We start from the raw sequence: 18,620 nt of genomic DNA on the forward strand, positions 1-18,620 counted from the left end.
GTATTTTAGATAATAAACCGAGCTTTTAGAATGTTATATTTATATTATAAAATTATTTTATAATAAAATATTCGGTCTCATTATTTTAATACATCTATCTACTTTAATATTCTATTTTCAAGGTTTATTAACTTCTGAAAATGTTAATCTTTTACTCGTAATTTTTATTTAAAATCAAGTGTTTGTTAAATATTTTAGGTTTAATTGCTTCCTTTGTCCCCAGTTTGGTTGAATTGTGTCAAATTCATCCTCATTTTTAAAAAAGTTTCATTGTCGTCCTCACGTGGTATAAAAGTGTCAATTGAATCCAAACATAGAAAAAATTTGTGTCAAAGTAGTCATTTTTCCTATATCTCTGTGTCTTCCTTTCATATGTCACTTCTCTGGAGCTATGAAAAGCCTTAAATTGGATAAGGTAAAATGAATATCTGTACTTGATTGTATGAAAGGAAGACACAGATATATAGGAAAAAATGACTACTTTGACACAAATTTTTTTCTATGTTTGGATTCAATTGACACTTTTACACCACGTGAGGACGACAATGAAACTTTTACACCACGTGAGGATGACAATGAAACTTTTTTAAAAATGAGGATGAATTTGACACAATTCAACCAAACTGGGGACAAAGGAAGCAATTAAACCAATATTTTACATTCTTATCATTTTATAGAAATTATATTCAAGACATGCACTCAAGCAAAAATAAACATTTGAAAACTAAAAGATTATTGCGTTTGCCGGGAGTCGAACCCGGGTCTATTGCTTGGAAGGCAATTATCCTAACCGTTGGACTACAAACGCTTGCTGATATGAAAAACACTTTAATTAATCTATATTCAATAATAAATTGTATTTTCTTATATGGTGCTTTCAAATGTATATTTGTGGTTGCAGCTCTACTCTGCAATTTCAGAATTGGTGGTAGAAGCATGGAGGGAATTCCTGTGAGGAGTGTGATGCCTTCAGCTTCAACATCTCACTGTCATCATCTTCAAAGGAAAACAATCATACAACTATCATCTTCTTCAACAACAAAGCTTCTCACCCAAAACAGATGCTTACGTTTTTCTGTTCGGGCCAAACTGTCTTCCACTGATTTTCAAGGTACCCACATAATAATTTCTGGAGAATTTTATTAAAAATCTGGACTTTTACCTCATGGCTTCATGCCACTGAATCTCTGTACATAACTTTTAACAAATTTTAATAGCACCCCTGTCCTTTTTATATTCACTTCAGTTGATGAAGGCAATGATTTACTTATAGAATATTGCCTTAACGTTTGAATAATTCTCTTCTTGTTATTATATTTGTATATTAGTTAAATTTATCATGCATAAACTATTTTCTTTATCGTAATCTGATATATATTAATTATTGATCATAACTATTAACTATTTTTGCTTTTGAAGTTTGGGGAATCAGATTATATCTGAGAAAAAACTGAGTACTGGTAGATTTATCTTCTTGTTTAATTACAAATATATAAGTTTATTGTCTTTTAATAATTACTCTAAAAATAGTACTGACCATTATTTTTTATTGGATGGTAGTATAAAATCTCAGGGCATAACCATTGATCTATAGTTTTTTTTTTTATATAATTTTATCCTGCAAAAAAATCTCATGTTGAGGATGTATCCATTTATAGAATATATGCTGGTTGTCAAGACTGATACGGTTTACTCTTTACACAGATTTGCATTTGTGATCACTATTTTCAACCAATCTATGATCACAATCGATTATTCTTTAGTCACGTCATTTGTTTTAGTGGGTAAAGTATTAGTCAAATCCTTTACATTTTAATGCTGCAATTATGATTGCATATTGCAAGATGTTTTAGTGTGTGAGATTATTGCGATAGATCTAATTGGTTGATTTTTGTTTTCCACGTGTGTGTGGTGTAACTTGGTTTCATCCTATTCCTGTATCTAGTGAAAGTTCAAAATTTAGCTGTTACTAATCACTGCAGTATCCTGGAAATTCGCCTTCTTTTTTAGCTCTAGCATGAGTGATAAACACATGAAGCTTGGTTTAACAACTTTTAATTTGGTAAAACTAATCAGTTTCTTATTTCTTGGGTCCAAAACGATTTGGTGGTAGCTAACATGAAATGCTTTTCACCTTTTTTTGAACCAAAAAGTATTTCCCTAAATTCCCTGAGTGATTTCTTTTCTGCTAACATACAATGGAATTTATTTCGATCTTGTGACCAAACGGGGTAAGGAAATGTTCATGATGTACTAACACATCTTTCAATAATGAAGACCTTTTCTTGGTATACCATTTCATTGAAAACTATTAGAGTAGACATTTGGTCACTAATGTTCTGAAGAAGAGATTATTTTATTCACCGATCTGTGGTGTTCCCGTCACAGATTTTCGGAGCTATGCGAGGCCTTCGCATCTTTTGCCAGCCTCAGAGGTGAAAGTGTACACAGATACATCAGTAGAAAACATTTCATCATCTCTGAAGGAGGGTGGATCCAAATCTTTATATAGGGTCAAGTTATGTACAAGCAGCTTATATGGCTCAAGTATTAGTGACTTAAATGCTGGAATTCTCCTTTGCTTGATAGATAAAAATGGAAACTCCATATTGCAAAGAATCCCTGTCAGTTTGATGATGGATCGTTCTACAGAATCAGGGGATATTACGAATATTGACATGCTTCATTTCCAAAGAGGTTCTGCAGATGAATTCATTTTTGAGGGTCCAAAAATTGCAAGACTTGAGGCCCTCTGGGTTAGTGTTGAATCAGGTATATTATTGTCGTTGATATGTTTTGGAATGATTGAAAGCTTCTGTAGACATCATCCCTGACCTACAATTTTAAAGTGCCCTTGATTAACACGCTTGTTTGTCCTCAAGACAAATACTAGTAAGACTAGTTTTAATTAGTCTTATGATTTTATAGGTTTTAATAAATTTTAACTGATAGGATAGAGTATGTTGGAAATTGTTAAAGAATGAGTTGCTTGGTAGCACTCCTCTTGCGCACAAATCTGTTTGAGTACCGAGCTAAACATCCCTTGTATATTATCTTCTAACATCTTAGGCGCAAATCCGAGTTTTAAAAGCACTATACAACCAATTTATGCTATTTTTGAAACATGAAGTAATTGGTGGTAGAATTATGAGTTCTTACCATATTGACCTGTTTAAACCAAGGCTCTCTTACAACACATCCTTCTTCTGTCTCTAAGGTCAGGTCAGTGGCGCCTAGGAAGTGTATCCTTAATGGTTATTAGTTGTGAAGGGCAACCGTCTGGGTTGGAAGATGGGTTACAAAGGTACAATGGCTTTCAGTATGACTTTCAGATTGATGATGTGTTGCTTGGTGAGGGAACTGATCTGTCCATGTTGGAATTAAGACCTACCCTTGTGACTGAGCTGGAAGGGAATGATCTCACAAACATCTTCAACAAAGGACTTAGTGACTCTACCTTGCTTTCAAATCCTAAGATCTCAAAGGAAGATAGCATGAGGGAATATGCAGATTTGAAGTTCTCATTGTTATTTTATGATGCTATGCTTATACTTTTTGGTACAGCTGTGGCTTCATTCTCAGCTGGAGAAAATGCTGGGATTGATTTCTTGATTGGTGGGGTTGGAGGCTTCTTGTATCTGCTTCTGTTACAGAGATCTGTGGATGAATTGCCAGCTTCAGAACTAATCACTAGTGACAAGGGTAGAAGTGATGCATTATTCAGGGGAGTTAAGGGTCCAATAGTAAGTGTGGCTTTGGCTCTAGGCTTGGCTGTAATTGCATCAAGGTATAGCTCTGGAGATCTTCAAGTCATGCTAACACCAAAAGATCTCATATTTGGAATGATGGGATTTCTTGTATGTAAAATCTCTGTTTTGTTTGCTGCATTTAAGCCTATAGCACTAGGTTCAAAGTTGCCAACTGATATGTAACATTATACTTGTGTCTCCTGTGAAGTGGTTTAATTTTTAAACCCATTGTATCATCAGTACAATGATTCCAATTGTTGTATAGTGCTCATTATAGATGCATGGATTCCTCCTTGCTGGTAAGAGATTCTTCTAGAGCCAGGGCGACAACTTCTGTTTGAGGCTGGCAGTGAAAAAACCAGCAAGTCAATCAGAGTTATTTATCCTCTGTAATTGGAACCAAAACCAATGAACCTCAAAATTTAACTTCACATTTTGTCAATCTATGTCTTTCTATTGTTATATATATGTTTTAGTTATTTCTTTTATATTTACTTATTTTATATCTTTTTGTACCAACGATATTGCTGATTCAATATTTAAAGTTGATGGTTTGTAATTTATATTCGACTTTAATGTTGAAGTGAAACAATTGAAAACAGAAAATGTATTCTTTTAAGAGAAATTTTCTGACAGCTTGAATACGAAGTTATCAGTTTTATCATTTAATCTGTAAGTATACAAAACAAACTATAAATATTAAAATATAAAAGTCTATCGCAGCGTTTGTGTTTCTTCGCGATTTGGTATCTCGTATTTTGATAAAATTCTCCCAACCCTTTTCATCAGATTTTCTTTTCTTCATTAAAAAACTAGATAATTTTCAGTTTTAAATACCGATAATTTTTAAGGAAATATGTTAGACATGGGAACACCATAACAATTCAAAAAAATTCAAAATTAATAAACATAGCATGAACGCATGAATTCTTTAGTAAGTTGTTTCAAGTTGTTGTAAACACAACAAAAGCAATACTATTATTTGTCTAATTATTATAATATCTAGCCCACCTTATCAACTAATCCAAATTAATCTTGGAATGACTTATAGTTAGTATAAAAGTCAACAAAAATACCCTACATAAAGATATATGATTGGATGGAAATATAAAATAGCTATTATTATTACATGCTTAGTGCCTTTATTTAAACTTCTTGTAAATTCTACCTAATTAACGAACTCAACTACAAATAGTAGTAAGTTGACTCCAAACAATATTAACATGTAATTAATTAAAACAGTAAAAAAAAAGAATTGCAAATAACTCAAGCGTAAGAAGACTTGTCTATTAGTGTAAATTGTCACCACAATAACAGATTCTAATTATGTTAATATTCCCCTCAAGGTAAGAACAGATTCTGGAGAACCCATCTTGGAACGAACCAATTTGACGACATTGTTGCAATCTATTCAAACTAAATGATAATCAAGTTCAGTTTGATTTATGCAGAGTTAGATTTACGACAATTTATATGACGAAAGACATTGTTTTACAAAATACGGCATTTGATTTACCATAGAAGATCATTTTTTTAAGGATAAATAATTTATTAAGGCATACGGTAGTTAGAAAAGCTATTATTTAATTTTTCACTCAGGTTATCCTATCCGAGTATGAATATCATAATCATGAAAATCACCATAGATGCGTCTCTCTCTCTTTCAATTCAAACTCATTTGGTGTAAAATCAAGACTCACAAGGCGGGTAAAGAATCACAAAACACTCATTAAAAGATATGTTAAAGCATTATCCATCTACAGAAACCCACCCCCTTAATAATCCTAAATTAAGAAAAGAAAGGCCAAGAGTTTTAAATAAATAGAGAAGGAAAATTGGGGAAAAAACATTAAAATTGATACATTGCAAGCTGGAATGATACACATGCCCACAATAGCATCGCCTACTGCTCAGCTTCCTCTTGGAAAGATTCAGTTATAATTCAACTAAATAACACATCCAGCGAAGCCTAACTTCGAAAATATAAGTATCAAGATGATTCATGGCTCTGATTTGGACAAGTAGATGAGCTTGCAGATTACTGCAGGGCATTAGTTGCTGTGCTGGTAACAGCAACTAAACCAAAGGAGTATCATAGGAAATAATCAGGCGTTCTCCTGGTTACATCTGGCTCTCCCCTCCTTGGAGCTGGTTCAAACTGAGATTACAAATATAATTAAGAATAGATCCAACATATTGCTTAATGCAAAACCAGCAAAAGAATAATTGGAACACCTAATAAATAAAAGGAAAGCTCAACCTGAATGAATGTGTGTCCTTTGCAGTCATCAACCTCGAGAATTGATGCCATGTTCCCACAACGGTAACAGTAATTAGGTGCACTAAAGATAGTAACCACCTTTTGATCCTGTAACAAGGGACTTATTTATCATCCATTTACCACAACGAATGAATACAAAAACAAACTAAATGATATGAAGTATTTACATGACCCCAGTTATATCCTTCCATAACCAGCTGGTGAGCTCTAGCAATCAGCTTCAAGTTATTGGTATGATTAAATTGCTCAGATATGTCCTACACAACAGCAATTTGCGTAAGCAATAAAAAAAGGTAATGGTGACAAATGAAGATTGTACAACCTTGTTAGATATAAAACTGGATTACCTGCCCAAAGGTATATCCAGCACCTCTAGGAGAGATGCCCCAACCACAACGATCATCCGGATCCGACCACAGAAGATCACACATGGGTCCCTCATGAGGAACTTCTTGTACGCGATCAAAATTACGTATGTTATCGAGGGTTTCAATAGATGGTGACAATCCACCATGAAGACAAAATATTTCAGATTCAACCTACCAAAGTTAACATATCAAACTTAAGCACCATTCAATTATTTAAAAACCGAAATCCATTGAAATACGGGAACTGCAATTGATTGAGCTGCATATCATGAAAATTAAAAAAATGCAATACGAGAAAGCTTCAGGGGCTTATTTTTTCAGAAACAAATCAAAAACAAAGCTTAAAAAGAATCATACTGAATTCAGAGTACCAAGAACAAAAGCACACGGAAATAGGAAAGGTTGTTAAAATCGAAATCCTACTAAGGAACAGGAAGGGAAGGGGGCTAACGATCATCAATCGTGACATTGAAAAAAGGATTGTAGGATCCTACAAATTTCATAGTATGTGTATGCTGCATATAAATTCATATTTTTGTCATTATACTACTAATATCTCAATCTCATTTTATATTTTGATAGTAATAATAAAAAATACAAGATGCGGATGATACTGAATGGTTTTATTTTAAAAGAAAGGCCCAAAATCCCGTTTCTTAGGTTTCAGAAACACAAAAGCCACAAACTTCTTCTGCTAGCCCTTGCTTCCACACAGAAAGCAGAGCACAAATAGATCAGAATCATGCTTCAGTCAGATAGATCACAAATATATCAAAATGACTTCGGAACAAAAACAGAAACGAGCAGAAGATTTCAAACGAGATCAAAAGGTTAAAAATTAGATGTAATTGCTGTCATGAGATGGGGCTTCGTGCTTTTTTAAAAGAAATGGGTTATGCTAGATCTAGAATCTCAGTAAGTAACATTCAGGGACCAGGTAACACGTGATTCCTGATCAGGGGAAAATTTTGAGGGGCTGTGAGATCATCCGCTCCAGCAGATTACATGTGGCCACATGGCACAATCTTACATGTAGCCAGCACACTAATTGCACCATCAACCATTGAAACAAACAAACTACCATAGGCCTGAGAATAATGAGAATCTAACAAAATATCCCATGGTACTTTCCAACATTATGAAATGACGGTATACTAACCAATGCTGTCAATGGAAAGTAGTCAAACAAATCTGTAAAGATCTTCCAAACATTAGCAGAACCATACCTGCAAATCAAATAAAAACATTCAATACTAAAGGACTGCACAACTTCAAATATGCAAGCTATAAAAAGAAAAAAAAATATATATACAAAGGATTAAAAATGAATAAAACAACAAATGCTATATAAATTTAATCACACCAAAAGACAACAAAAACACACCAGCAAAAGACCATGGTACCACAACACGATATGAATTCCAAATCAAGCTTCACTAAAAAAATTAATTTGGTATACTTTATAATAATATAATATATAGAACTTATTCACTCAGAATGGCAGGACCCACCATCATTCGTATAGGGTCCATAAATTAGTTTGTTTCTCATAACAAGGAATCAGCATGTCAGTAAGGAGCGTTAAAGAGGATGCAAATCCTTAACCATAGAACGCAATTAAAATCATGTTTGTAATTTTTATTAAATCACATCAACCAATGAAGATGCAGATAAAATACCTAAGTACTTTAATTGCTTACTACTTAATTCAGGAATTCCATGTAGCATGCAAGTAAAACCTAACTTAACTGCCAGTGAAAACCTTAATTACAAGGGCGAAATGTTTTCTGATACTGAAGGTTTATCTAAGTAGAAGTCTTTGCTATCTATTGGAGAGATAAATAATACTTTATTTTTCATCAATGTCACCAAGTTGGATAAAGGCTGTTGTTGCAGTTGTTGATATCATCAATTGGGGAATAAGAAAATAACTACCTAATAATATGCTAAAAACGAAAAATAACAATACGAATACCACTTTTATAATAACTTTTAGATCACCTCAGTGGCACGACCAAAAAAGGTAAATTAAATCCATAACAGATAACATGAAAGGAATACACGTTGATTACAGTGCTAATAAGGAATATAGGATAAGCAATAAAAAAATTTAGTCTAAAAAGAAAAAAATGATCCCAAACAAAAGCACCCATAAATAATGAATTTAGCAGGTACTCACTTCCGTAAGCACTCATCATAAAACCCATAAACTTGAGTAATCTGCAACAGAAAGCTAAGATCAGCCATTACCATTCAAAGCTAAAAACATACAGAAAAGACTGAATAAACTATTAAATTGACGATGTACACAATACTATAGTCAGTTGCTTAAAAGAAGTTCTAACTCTAACTACTTTGTGAAATTAATGGTGTAGTATTTTTATATGCAATTTTGGTTCATGTGATACTAAATGATTTCCTCAAGATGGAGGTAAAGCATTCAATTCACAGCAATATGAAAATACAGTAGTATTTTAACAGACAAATCTGTCAAGAACTCAATTGGTACAGACTATGCTACCTCCAAGGGCCAAAATATGATTTTTAATCTAATCTGTAATTCACTACTGTCAGGAAGTTCACGTAATTTTAAAACAAACCTGACGACTTTCATGATTTCCCCTCAGAATGGTGATACGCTGACGATAACGCACTTTAAGGGCAACCAAAAGCTGCATTATTATTTTGGAATTAGCACCAAAAATGTTACAAAAAGAAACACCATCTTAAATATGCAATTAAAAAATAGCAGTTATCAACTTTGTGCCACAAAATCAGTTTAAATGTCATACATATATCCCCACAAGTTGATTTTTATTTATATGTTACTGTAAGACAATGGTATCCCACATGTTCAATAGACACAATATATTATGTACACATATAATATAATTATGGCTTATTAGATGAGTTTGCACTCACTTATATACATTTTAAGTCTAACTTAATCTCACAGAAACTAACTTATAAGATGAAGTTTGCACCCACTTACATAGTATGATGTGGTCATATTTATAGTCAATGTGAGATCTCTAATAATAGTTATAGTCCAACAAAAGGAATGTTCAAAAACAAAACAGCTGTTGATAAACTAAATAATTATCTACTCCTCTAAACAGAATTCAAATCACTAATACAAAAATACTCCGATATCAAATCACCAATGACATTTCATAGAACATCCTAATCAAATAATCACATATAACTTATGAAAAGTAAATAAAATAAAATATTCCATGATGAAGTTGAACTCTCAAAAATAATAAAGTACAATAGTTCATATTTACCGTAACAGTTTCGACAGAATAATAGCCACGGTCAACGTAGTCTCCCATAAACAAGTAATTTGTATCTGGACACTACCAACAAAAATAGTGACTAGAAATCAGTATGTAATCAATAAATTTCATATTTCAACTAGAAGCAAGAAAAGAAATACACACACACAACCTCATATATATATATATATATATATATATATATATGTATGTATGCGCAAAGAGGGGTTAAAAATAACGATTCACCCAAGAAAAAAATAAACACAAGAATAAATTTGTTTTCAAATTTCAAATAAGATAGTGAGAAGCTGAGTAATGAAATTGATTTAGCATGTTTCTCAAATAAAAATAAAACTTTGGGGCAACTGCATTAGAAAATAAGAATCAGATCAAACTGCACGAGTGTTTCATGACTTTCCATCCAGTATATTACCATTTCCAATAAAAACCCAAGCACAATAATACTCCCTAATTACATGCATGCAAATTTAAGAGTGGATCTACTAATCTTTTGAGACTAAGAAACTCAGAGAAATTTTCTATTGTATTGCTGCTAGCCAAATTCCAAATTAAAATACAGCATCTGGCAACTGGAAGGACCACACTATTGTAAACATTTAATTAAGAGTGTTTTACTATGACATAAGAAACAAATCAAACTTAATTTCACAATACAACGTGAAAGCCACAAAGAATTTCCTGAATTCCAAGTACTATTTATCACAAACTTATAAATAAAATCTATATGATCTAGTCAACATAAATTTAATAGATAAATGTTGAATAACCAACTATCATTAAAAAAAATACCTTTCCTCCAATGCGAAAAAGCTCTGCAAGATCATGAAACTGCCCATGAATATCACCACAAATTGTAACAGGACTTTTAACAGGCTGCAATTATAGGTAAATGAAAAATCCTTTTAGTTTTTTTTTTTAATTTATTCAAAAAACATCATGTGTTAAAGTCCTATAAAGAAACTCATAAATCAAAGAAAAATCCCCTAACCTGAAAAGCAAATAAGTATAAACTAAAACATGCTGACATAAATTATAAAAATTAGACAGACCTGCACATTGCTCTCTTCCATCAAAATCTCTTTTGCCTTATCACACAAGATCCTTACCTGCATACACAAGTGCAGCACGGAATAAAAGTGGGATCACTAAATAAAAAGGAATCACGACACTCTAAATGTCAAGCCTATTTACAGAGAGTAGAGTAAAATCGAACAATTAATAGAATAAAATAAAATAAAATAACCACAATATAATTTATGTTCTGCATCTTTTGGTTTTCTTTTATGAAAGCAAATCATCCTAAATCATATATTCAATAAAGATTGCACGCATTCTATTTTAGATTGAGAGATGAAAATATACGTAGATATGTGGAGTCAGAGAGTCAGTAATGAAGCTAGATATACAATTTACGTGACTTTTCTATCAGAAATTTGTTATAGCCAATATGATGTTAATTTGGCCACAGACTAGAAAAGGTAAAGGTGGATCATTATTTCAAAACAAAACAAACTGGTTGGGAGTGATTGTTTATGTTTAGTTGTCCAATTGGAACCAAATTGATTTGTTCCCAAATAGGAAAAATTGATTGGTTCAGTTTGGAGGACATTTTTCCCCAAAAACAAAGTGTTGTTAATGCAGTATAGATCTGTGAAGTGGCCATCTACAAAATGCAAGATAGTGGATAAGAATGATGCTGTAGCAGAATAGTCTGAAGGAAGGTGACTTCCATGGTGAAGATTTTGAGTGCAATATTGAAAATAAAAAATTACAAAAGTTCAAGGCAAGTTTATGAAAATATCATGAGAGGCATCTTCATCAAATCATCAAAAGTCAGTCTGGATATAAGCAGAAGTTATACAATACAGAGGCAACAGATCAAAGACAAAAAAGGTGAAAACAGGGGCTGAGTTTGCTAAAAAAGGAACAGGATTAGCCATAAATCATGTCTGGACCATAATAATACTTCACAAATGCCAGCATGGAGTGGCCAACCACAAAGACGATATAGCAATTTTTTATAGTGGGTGGAGAGATCATGTTTGAAAACCTAAAATCCCTTTGATTCAGAAAAAAAAATGAGTTTAAATTTCAAAATCACAAAATAGAATTCCCAAAAATCAGTTGCAGTAATAAGAAAGGTAGATAAAAAAAACACAAGGATTTCATCATGTTCCAAATAGTGGCTTCTAGAGATGTGAATTTGTCTGAGAATGGACATGACCTCATCCATGGTTTGTGAGAAGCAAAAACACAACACGACATTGCGATTAAAGCGACTAGAGGATCCTCTAACCCCACATCACCACAATAGCAGGTTGTTGCTACTAACTTTGAAAAAAATTGGAAATTGCTCTGAACCCACAAAATCCTAGATAGCACTTTCTTTTGATTCCCTACATCCCACCCATCAAATACAATTACATGTGTGAATAACAAAATGAAAGTAGAACTAATTGGAAATGTCTAACTTGACTAATAGATGCTTCACAAGATAGGCAGTAGGACAAAGCAGTAAGGAATTTTTGGTCATTAATTATTAACCAGCGCATTCAACTGCTCTATCTATTTCCCTCCAGTTTTGCAGACACTCTACAAGTGCAAGGAGACAAATTAATCCTGCCATTAAATACACCCTTTTTCTAATTGTATGAAAATAAGACAAACATCATGCATCATGCTTAATGTCGTTGTAGCCATGACTTGGATAACATTCCCAAAAACTAAACCTAAATTTCTTCATAATAGAATTCCAACAAAACAAAGACAAAAAGGGAAGACTAACTTCTCATTTAGCATAGTGCCATCATAACTCGTACACACAACTCCCAGAATCAGCAAACTAGGAACAAATCCAATTACCCTAACTTACTGTGATGAAAACACATCTTGTATTTTCTATTTCTTACAAAATCAGGATCACTGTTCTTAACTTGCAGAGTTAATGGGAGGAAGTATTCATTCAATAGCACTTATTCCCCTCCCTAAGGTATGAATCCAGTCAGCCTGCTTTTCTCATAAAACCATACAATACACAAGAATATAAAAATGTATGTTTTCCTCAATTTCAAATAATCCTAAGCCAATGCTAACAATATAGGCTCCTTAAATGCAGAAACATCTAAGTTAATGGTCACCAATAGATTTAGGACTAAAACTGACAAACCACAATGAAATGATATGCTCAAAATAAATTCAAAACCTATAATAACTAGCGAAAAATCTTCCAAATCTGAAGGAATTCTCAAACAAAAGACTCATTCTAGACACCATTACAATTCCATGAGAAGACACATTACACCAAAGAAAAACATGTTCAAATTTCATTACAATATCCCTGGATCGATGCTAAGGAAGCAATTTGAACAAAAGACACAAAAGCGATGAGAAACTAGAAGAAATTATCTCGATCGGCCTGACATTTGCTTAAAAAATTAGTAAAATTCAGAAAGAAAAAATAAATAAAACTATCTGAACATTACCTCTTGCTCGGACAAGGGTTTGCACTGCATGAGCTGAGAAATCTGCTCATCGAGGTTTCCATGTGAATTCGAAGGCACCGAATCCATGCTCTAATACTCCACCTCCTAACCTTGCCTTGGCTTACCGAGATCGTTTGATGAATATCCTCTCACCGAATCGATGGAAACCCTAGATCTCACTAGGAAAACCCCTTTTGCCTTTTTCCTTTGTGTTTATTGTTTCTGGTTTGAGAGAGAGAGAGAGAGAGAGAGAGAGAGAGAGAGAGGTGAAAGATGGTGGTGGTGAAGAAACCAAAGCATTGGAGGCTTCCGTATGCTCGTTTTGTTCGATAACCACTCCTTTTTTCTGAGGGCAAAATTGAAATTACATATTGGAACTTCACATTTTGATTTTAAATATTGCAAAGTTCTTTTAATTAAAATGCACCAACTCCCAATAGTAATTTTATATTTCTTTGTTGTTTAATTAATATTTTAGATTTTTAGGATTGTAGAAAATTTATGTCTTCACCAACAAAATATATACATTATAATTTTAGTTTATGATAAATATTTTATATTCTAATGTATGTTGTTTTTAATCCTTAAATATTTAAATTATAAAAAAAATCATTTTAAATTGAGATAAAAGAAAGACAATTAAAAGGGCCACACAATTAAAAAGGTAAATATATAGTTAAAAATAAAATAAGTATAATTTAATATGTTTGAGATAGATTTTTTTTTTAATCACATGAATAGTTTACAAAATAACTAAGATGAATTCCTGTTGTTCCAAACTAATTTAAATTTTGGGATAAAGGATACACCATGATACCCTGACATTGGATCTATCTAAAGGTTATTAAAATAAATTTTAATTTAGTAAAAAAATTGTTGTTGTAAACACTTAAAATGTAACTTAATTTTATACTTTTAAAAAGGAAAAATGAATTTGTGCACTCATACAAAAACTCAAGTAAAAATCAAGTTTTTTTATTAGAATAGAAATAAGAAAAAGTGCCATTTTTATTATTGAGTTTATATTTTTTTAGAAATATAATCATAACGAGGATAAACTAAAAATTATATTGAAAAAAAAATATCGATAAAGGTATATAGGATTTAATTTGTAATATTTTTATTAAACACGGTTTAATTTGTATATTACATTAAAATAAAATATATATAAAATTAACTTTCAATTTATTAGAATTTTGTTCCTATTATAATGATTTTTTATTGTTAGTATTCATACTCGGTGGGTTCACGTATTATACTATTGTGTCTTATTTAAATGGGATTAAAATTAATATTTATATTAATTTATAAATTTATTCAAATGAAACATTTGTACTACTTTCATATTTAATATATGTGATTTATAATTTAAATAAAAATAATTTTTAAATAACAATTAAATTATATATTTGTATGAAAAAATATTAGTGTGGAGTGATAATAATGTATGCAACTATATCTACAACAATAATATTTTATATTGTTTTCTTAAAATTAAAATATAATTAAGACTAAGATGTATAAATATATACATAAAATATGAGAGTTATTTTTATATATTGTGATATAAATATATAATTGATAATTGAAATAAAATATTTTTTCAAAGATAACTAAATTAAAAATCTCCATGAAAAAAAATATACTGTGAAACAATTAAAATGTGTATGATTTCTATTTAACTAATGGCTTATGTTTTCTATTTCAAAATATAATTAAGGGTAAAATGAAAATATAAATTTTGTATATAAAATAGAAGAATCCTTATTGTGTGTTATTAATAAAAAAAGAGCACCTCTTATCCTTATATTTTTTTTAAGAAAAAAAAATTAACAATGATAAGTAATTACATAAGAAAAAATATTATGTAGCATATATTGTGTTTTTGAATCTATGTGTATAATTACCTAATTTATTTATTTTTTTTTTGTTTTCCAGTACTAAAATGAAATTAAAAATAAAATAGAAATATATAATGTGTGCTAAACAGGAAATCCTTTTATATATATCATTAAAAATTATATATTAACAAAACACCCTCTATGTTCATTTTTATTCACTATGTTGTCATTTTATTATTATATAAAAATAAGATAATTAAACATAATGTATTGCACATTTATTAAATTTATGCTGTGATAGAAAAAATGTAGTTAGATGCAGAAGGTAGAGAGATGTTTTTTTTTTTGCCAGAAGTGAGGTCACTTTCTGTATTCTCTATATGCTCCAAGAATTTTAATTTCTTTTTTTTTATATAATAAAATTATTTCATTAAAATTGTTTAATATGACTTTAAAGTGTTATTAAAATTTATATCATATATGACATTAAAGTATTATTAAATGTAAAATAGAAAAATAGTTTATATAAACCAACAAATCTTTATTATATACTATTATAGATTATAAATTTTATCAATGTTTTTATTATAATATTGATGTTATTATTATTATTTTTCTACTCAGATTAGTTATATTATTATTTAAATTTTAATATTTTGAAGTATAAATTAAAAAATGTCTTCTTAACTTTTAAAGTTAATTATAATTTTAGAATTTTTAAAACTTACCATTTTTAATTTTTTCATACAAAATTTTAACTTTACAAAACTAGTTTGAATAGAATTAAGGGTAGAGTATTAGAATTAGTCTATATATTTTGTTATTTCAAATAATATCAATAATGGACAATGTCTTTATATCTTAAAATTTTAGATAAGTGTAACATCAAAAAAATATAGTCAATCATAGAATCTTCTATAAATAAAAATAAAGAATAGTTATAGTTAATCATAAGATCTTCTATAAATAAAAGTAAAGAATAGTTAACTAAAAAAAGACATAAAATATAATTACAATTATCTAAAATATAACTATAAAAGAACTAAGGTTATTTAAAAACATTGAAAATAAGTTAAATGACTTTATCTAATTGTCAACATTTGCATCACCGAGCACATGTTTCACTAAAATATTTTTCTCTGCTCACACCAAATAGGTGATCATTGCCAAGAGAAAGATTCACACAAAAACAAAAAAACACAAGCAACAAGATAAACTAATTTTAAAAGACTCAAACATGTCATTCAATCAATTCAGAATATAACAATTTCATTCTCAAAGTCCATCATAAACCAAATCCACATACATATATCTAGACTCTAGACTTGATCATTTGGATACATGTATTAGTGTCGAACTCTTAAGGGACATGCATATGTGTGGTAAAACAACAAACTATCACACAAGGTTAATCCATCAAACACCTATGGTCAAAATAACCTTAGGCTAAGGATCTCCTGCTATTCCTCACCACATAATCATCCCTCTCAACTTGAGATTGGGTGGTTATTGGAGTGTCAGAAACATTCCACCATTTTGGAGCCCTCACAACAATACATTACACTAAGAATGACCTCAAGATTTTCTCCATGGAATTCCTTTTACCACATACTTAAATTTAATACACATCCATCATTACCATTCACAGGGAATTCATGGTTTATCACCAACTATACATAACATTTTAAACAAACACACACTAAAGAGTGTATCTAGATAATTTACAATAAGCTTATATGCCAAAACGAATATTGGAAAAAACCATTGAAGCAAGAAAAACTGCAAGAAGAAAAGCTTTGCAAAGGCTCTTGGCGTTGAGCGGCACATTCTTATCATTGAGCGTCATTCTACTCGCAAAAATAACGCTTGAGTGCCACCTCTGTACCACTGAGCATCAAACCTCTCGGCTTTCTACTGCTTGGGCATCGTTGACTATCGTTGAGTGTCATACCAAAAGATGAAAAACCTTGATTTATGATTTGGTTGTATTCACAAACCTACCCGAATGATCAAATTGATATCTTTAACACTACAATTTATTCAAAACATGTTTATAACTAAAATTGAGTACCAATTTGCTTATTTGGCTAGGAATTAGCCTCAACAGATTAAACGAACAACTCAGAAGCTCCCAACTTAACTTATACGAGTTACAAATCAGATTTTAGTGATTTAAGTGGCTAAACAAGTAAAAAAATGACTCAAAAACAGAGCTCAAACATTTAGCTTCTTCTCAAATTCGCTCCTTTAAAGTTTCACTTGTCAAAACCATAAAGTAGGCCAAAAACAACCCAAAACTCAACTTTATTAACTACATCAAGAAATAACAATGGACTTCAATTAATTATGACCTTATAATCTCATCTCGAGTGATTTAAAAAGTCAACAATCAACAATCATTTACATCAAAGTTCTTCTAACTCATATAACACACATTTAGTTCAACTTCAAGCACTCATACTATCATAATATCATATTTCAGCAAGCTATCTTTTCAATACCACACCAATTCAATTTCATTTCAAATAAAGCACATCAAAACAAATTAACAACTTACTAAGACTTTATAAACACACAATTAGTTTTCCTTACCTGATTGGAAGCCTCAACAACTCTAAGACACCAATAACCACTCCCTCAGCTCACATAACTCTATCTACACCTACAGATCATGAAATCATGATCATGGTATGTGGTTAGAACCACTAATCAATAGAGAACATACCATAAAGCTAAGGAGACACATGCGACATAAGATTGTTCACATGCATGAAAGAGAGAATACAACTAAAGAAAAATAATAGAAATTAACTTACTCTTTTAAGAGAATCGATTGGATAAAGATGAAGATCTTGTTGTCGCGATCAACTAAGCACTTCATGATCTTCAAAAATATGATTATGTGGTTGGATTTTGAAAAGAAAAGGCAATGGAGACTCAAAGAACAATTTTTAGAGAAATAGTTTGCGTTTTGAGTAATAAAACCCTTAATGAAATTTTTATTTATACTTTTAATTACTTTAATATTAAAATAATATAGTCTCATTATTTAAACACCATAGTGACTCTTAAGACTAAATTTTCTGGATTATCACAATAAATGTTTCCATAAACTATTTTTATGAGAAGAAATAGTGGGGGAAAAATACTAAGTTAGACCCACTTTTTTTTTAATTTTCTTTTGCATGATATTGACTATTTTCTCCTTCATTCCTCTCTTTCCATGTTTTCATGTATTTCACAATCAATTCTTATATATACAATATCTCACTTCTTAGGATATTCTTTACCCAATTAAATAACAAGAAGTTTTATTCTAAAATATCTATTAATTCATTCTTATATTAGTATTTGTGTTTTATCATTTTTTTCCAATTGAAAAAAACTATCTTAGGAATTGGTTTAGCTCTTCATTAAAATTTGAAATTGCTTGGACGGATATGTGGCAACTAAGTTTATGATTTGGAGTTCTCACTACTTTCTCACAACAATGTCGTACAATTAAATTTCAGATAAGAAAGATATTTGTGTATTTTAAATTTATTTAGGTAGTGAGTAATTAATAGAATGTTTTCTATTCAAGTTTAGGTTGAATTTGAA

At 30.7% G+C, this 18,620-nt stretch overlaps 2 protein-coding genes and 1 non-coding gene across 3 annotated transcripts; 1 reads left to right on the forward strand and 2 right to left on the reverse strand.

Moving 5' to 3' along the window:
• Window positions 1-736: 736 nt before the first annotated feature.
• On the reverse strand, window positions 737-808 carry TRNAG-UCC (transfer RNA glycine (anticodon UCC)). Its single transcript has one exon. It is a non-coding gene; the product is annotated as a tRNA-Gly (tRNA).
• Window positions 809-903: 95 nt separating this feature from the next.
• LOC148205671 (uncharacterized) lies at window positions 904-4,215 on the forward strand. The gene is made up of 3 exons (XM_088103661.1): window positions 904-1,111; window positions 2,389-2,772; window positions 3,223-4,215. Exons 1-3 carry the CDS (start codon window positions 937-939, stop codon window positions 3,930-3,932), a joined length of 1,269 nt encoding a protein of 422 aa, XP_087959787.1. The 5' UTR covers window positions 904-936; the 3' UTR covers window positions 3,933-4,215.
• A 1,242-nt stretch (window positions 4,216-5,457) lies between these two features.
• On the reverse strand, window positions 5,458-13,455 carry LOC148205672 (serine/threonine-protein phosphatase PP2A catalytic subunit). The gene is made up of 11 exons (XM_088103662.1): window positions 13,180-13,455; window positions 10,747-10,803; window positions 10,487-10,570; window positions 9,686-9,757; window positions 8,999-9,070; window positions 8,578-8,618; window positions 7,558-7,624; window positions 6,378-6,569; window positions 6,198-6,287; window positions 6,010-6,117; window positions 5,458-5,907 (listed from the first exon to the last, which is right to left on the reverse strand). The coding sequence occupies exons 1-11, from the start codon at window positions 13,264-13,266 to the stop codon at window positions 5,842-5,844; spliced, it is 936 nt and encodes a 311-aa protein (XP_087959788.1). The 5' UTR covers window positions 13,267-13,455; the 3' UTR covers window positions 5,458-5,841.
• Between the last annotated feature and the right edge of the window lie 5,165 nt (window positions 13,456-18,620).

Source organism: Vigna umbellata, chromosome 1, assembly GCF_029865625.1.
Source record: "Vigna umbellata cultivar VRB3 chromosome 1, Vumbellata_1.0, whole genome shotgun sequence".
NCBI lineage: Eukaryota > Viridiplantae > Streptophyta > Magnoliopsida > Fabales > Fabaceae > Vigna > Vigna umbellata.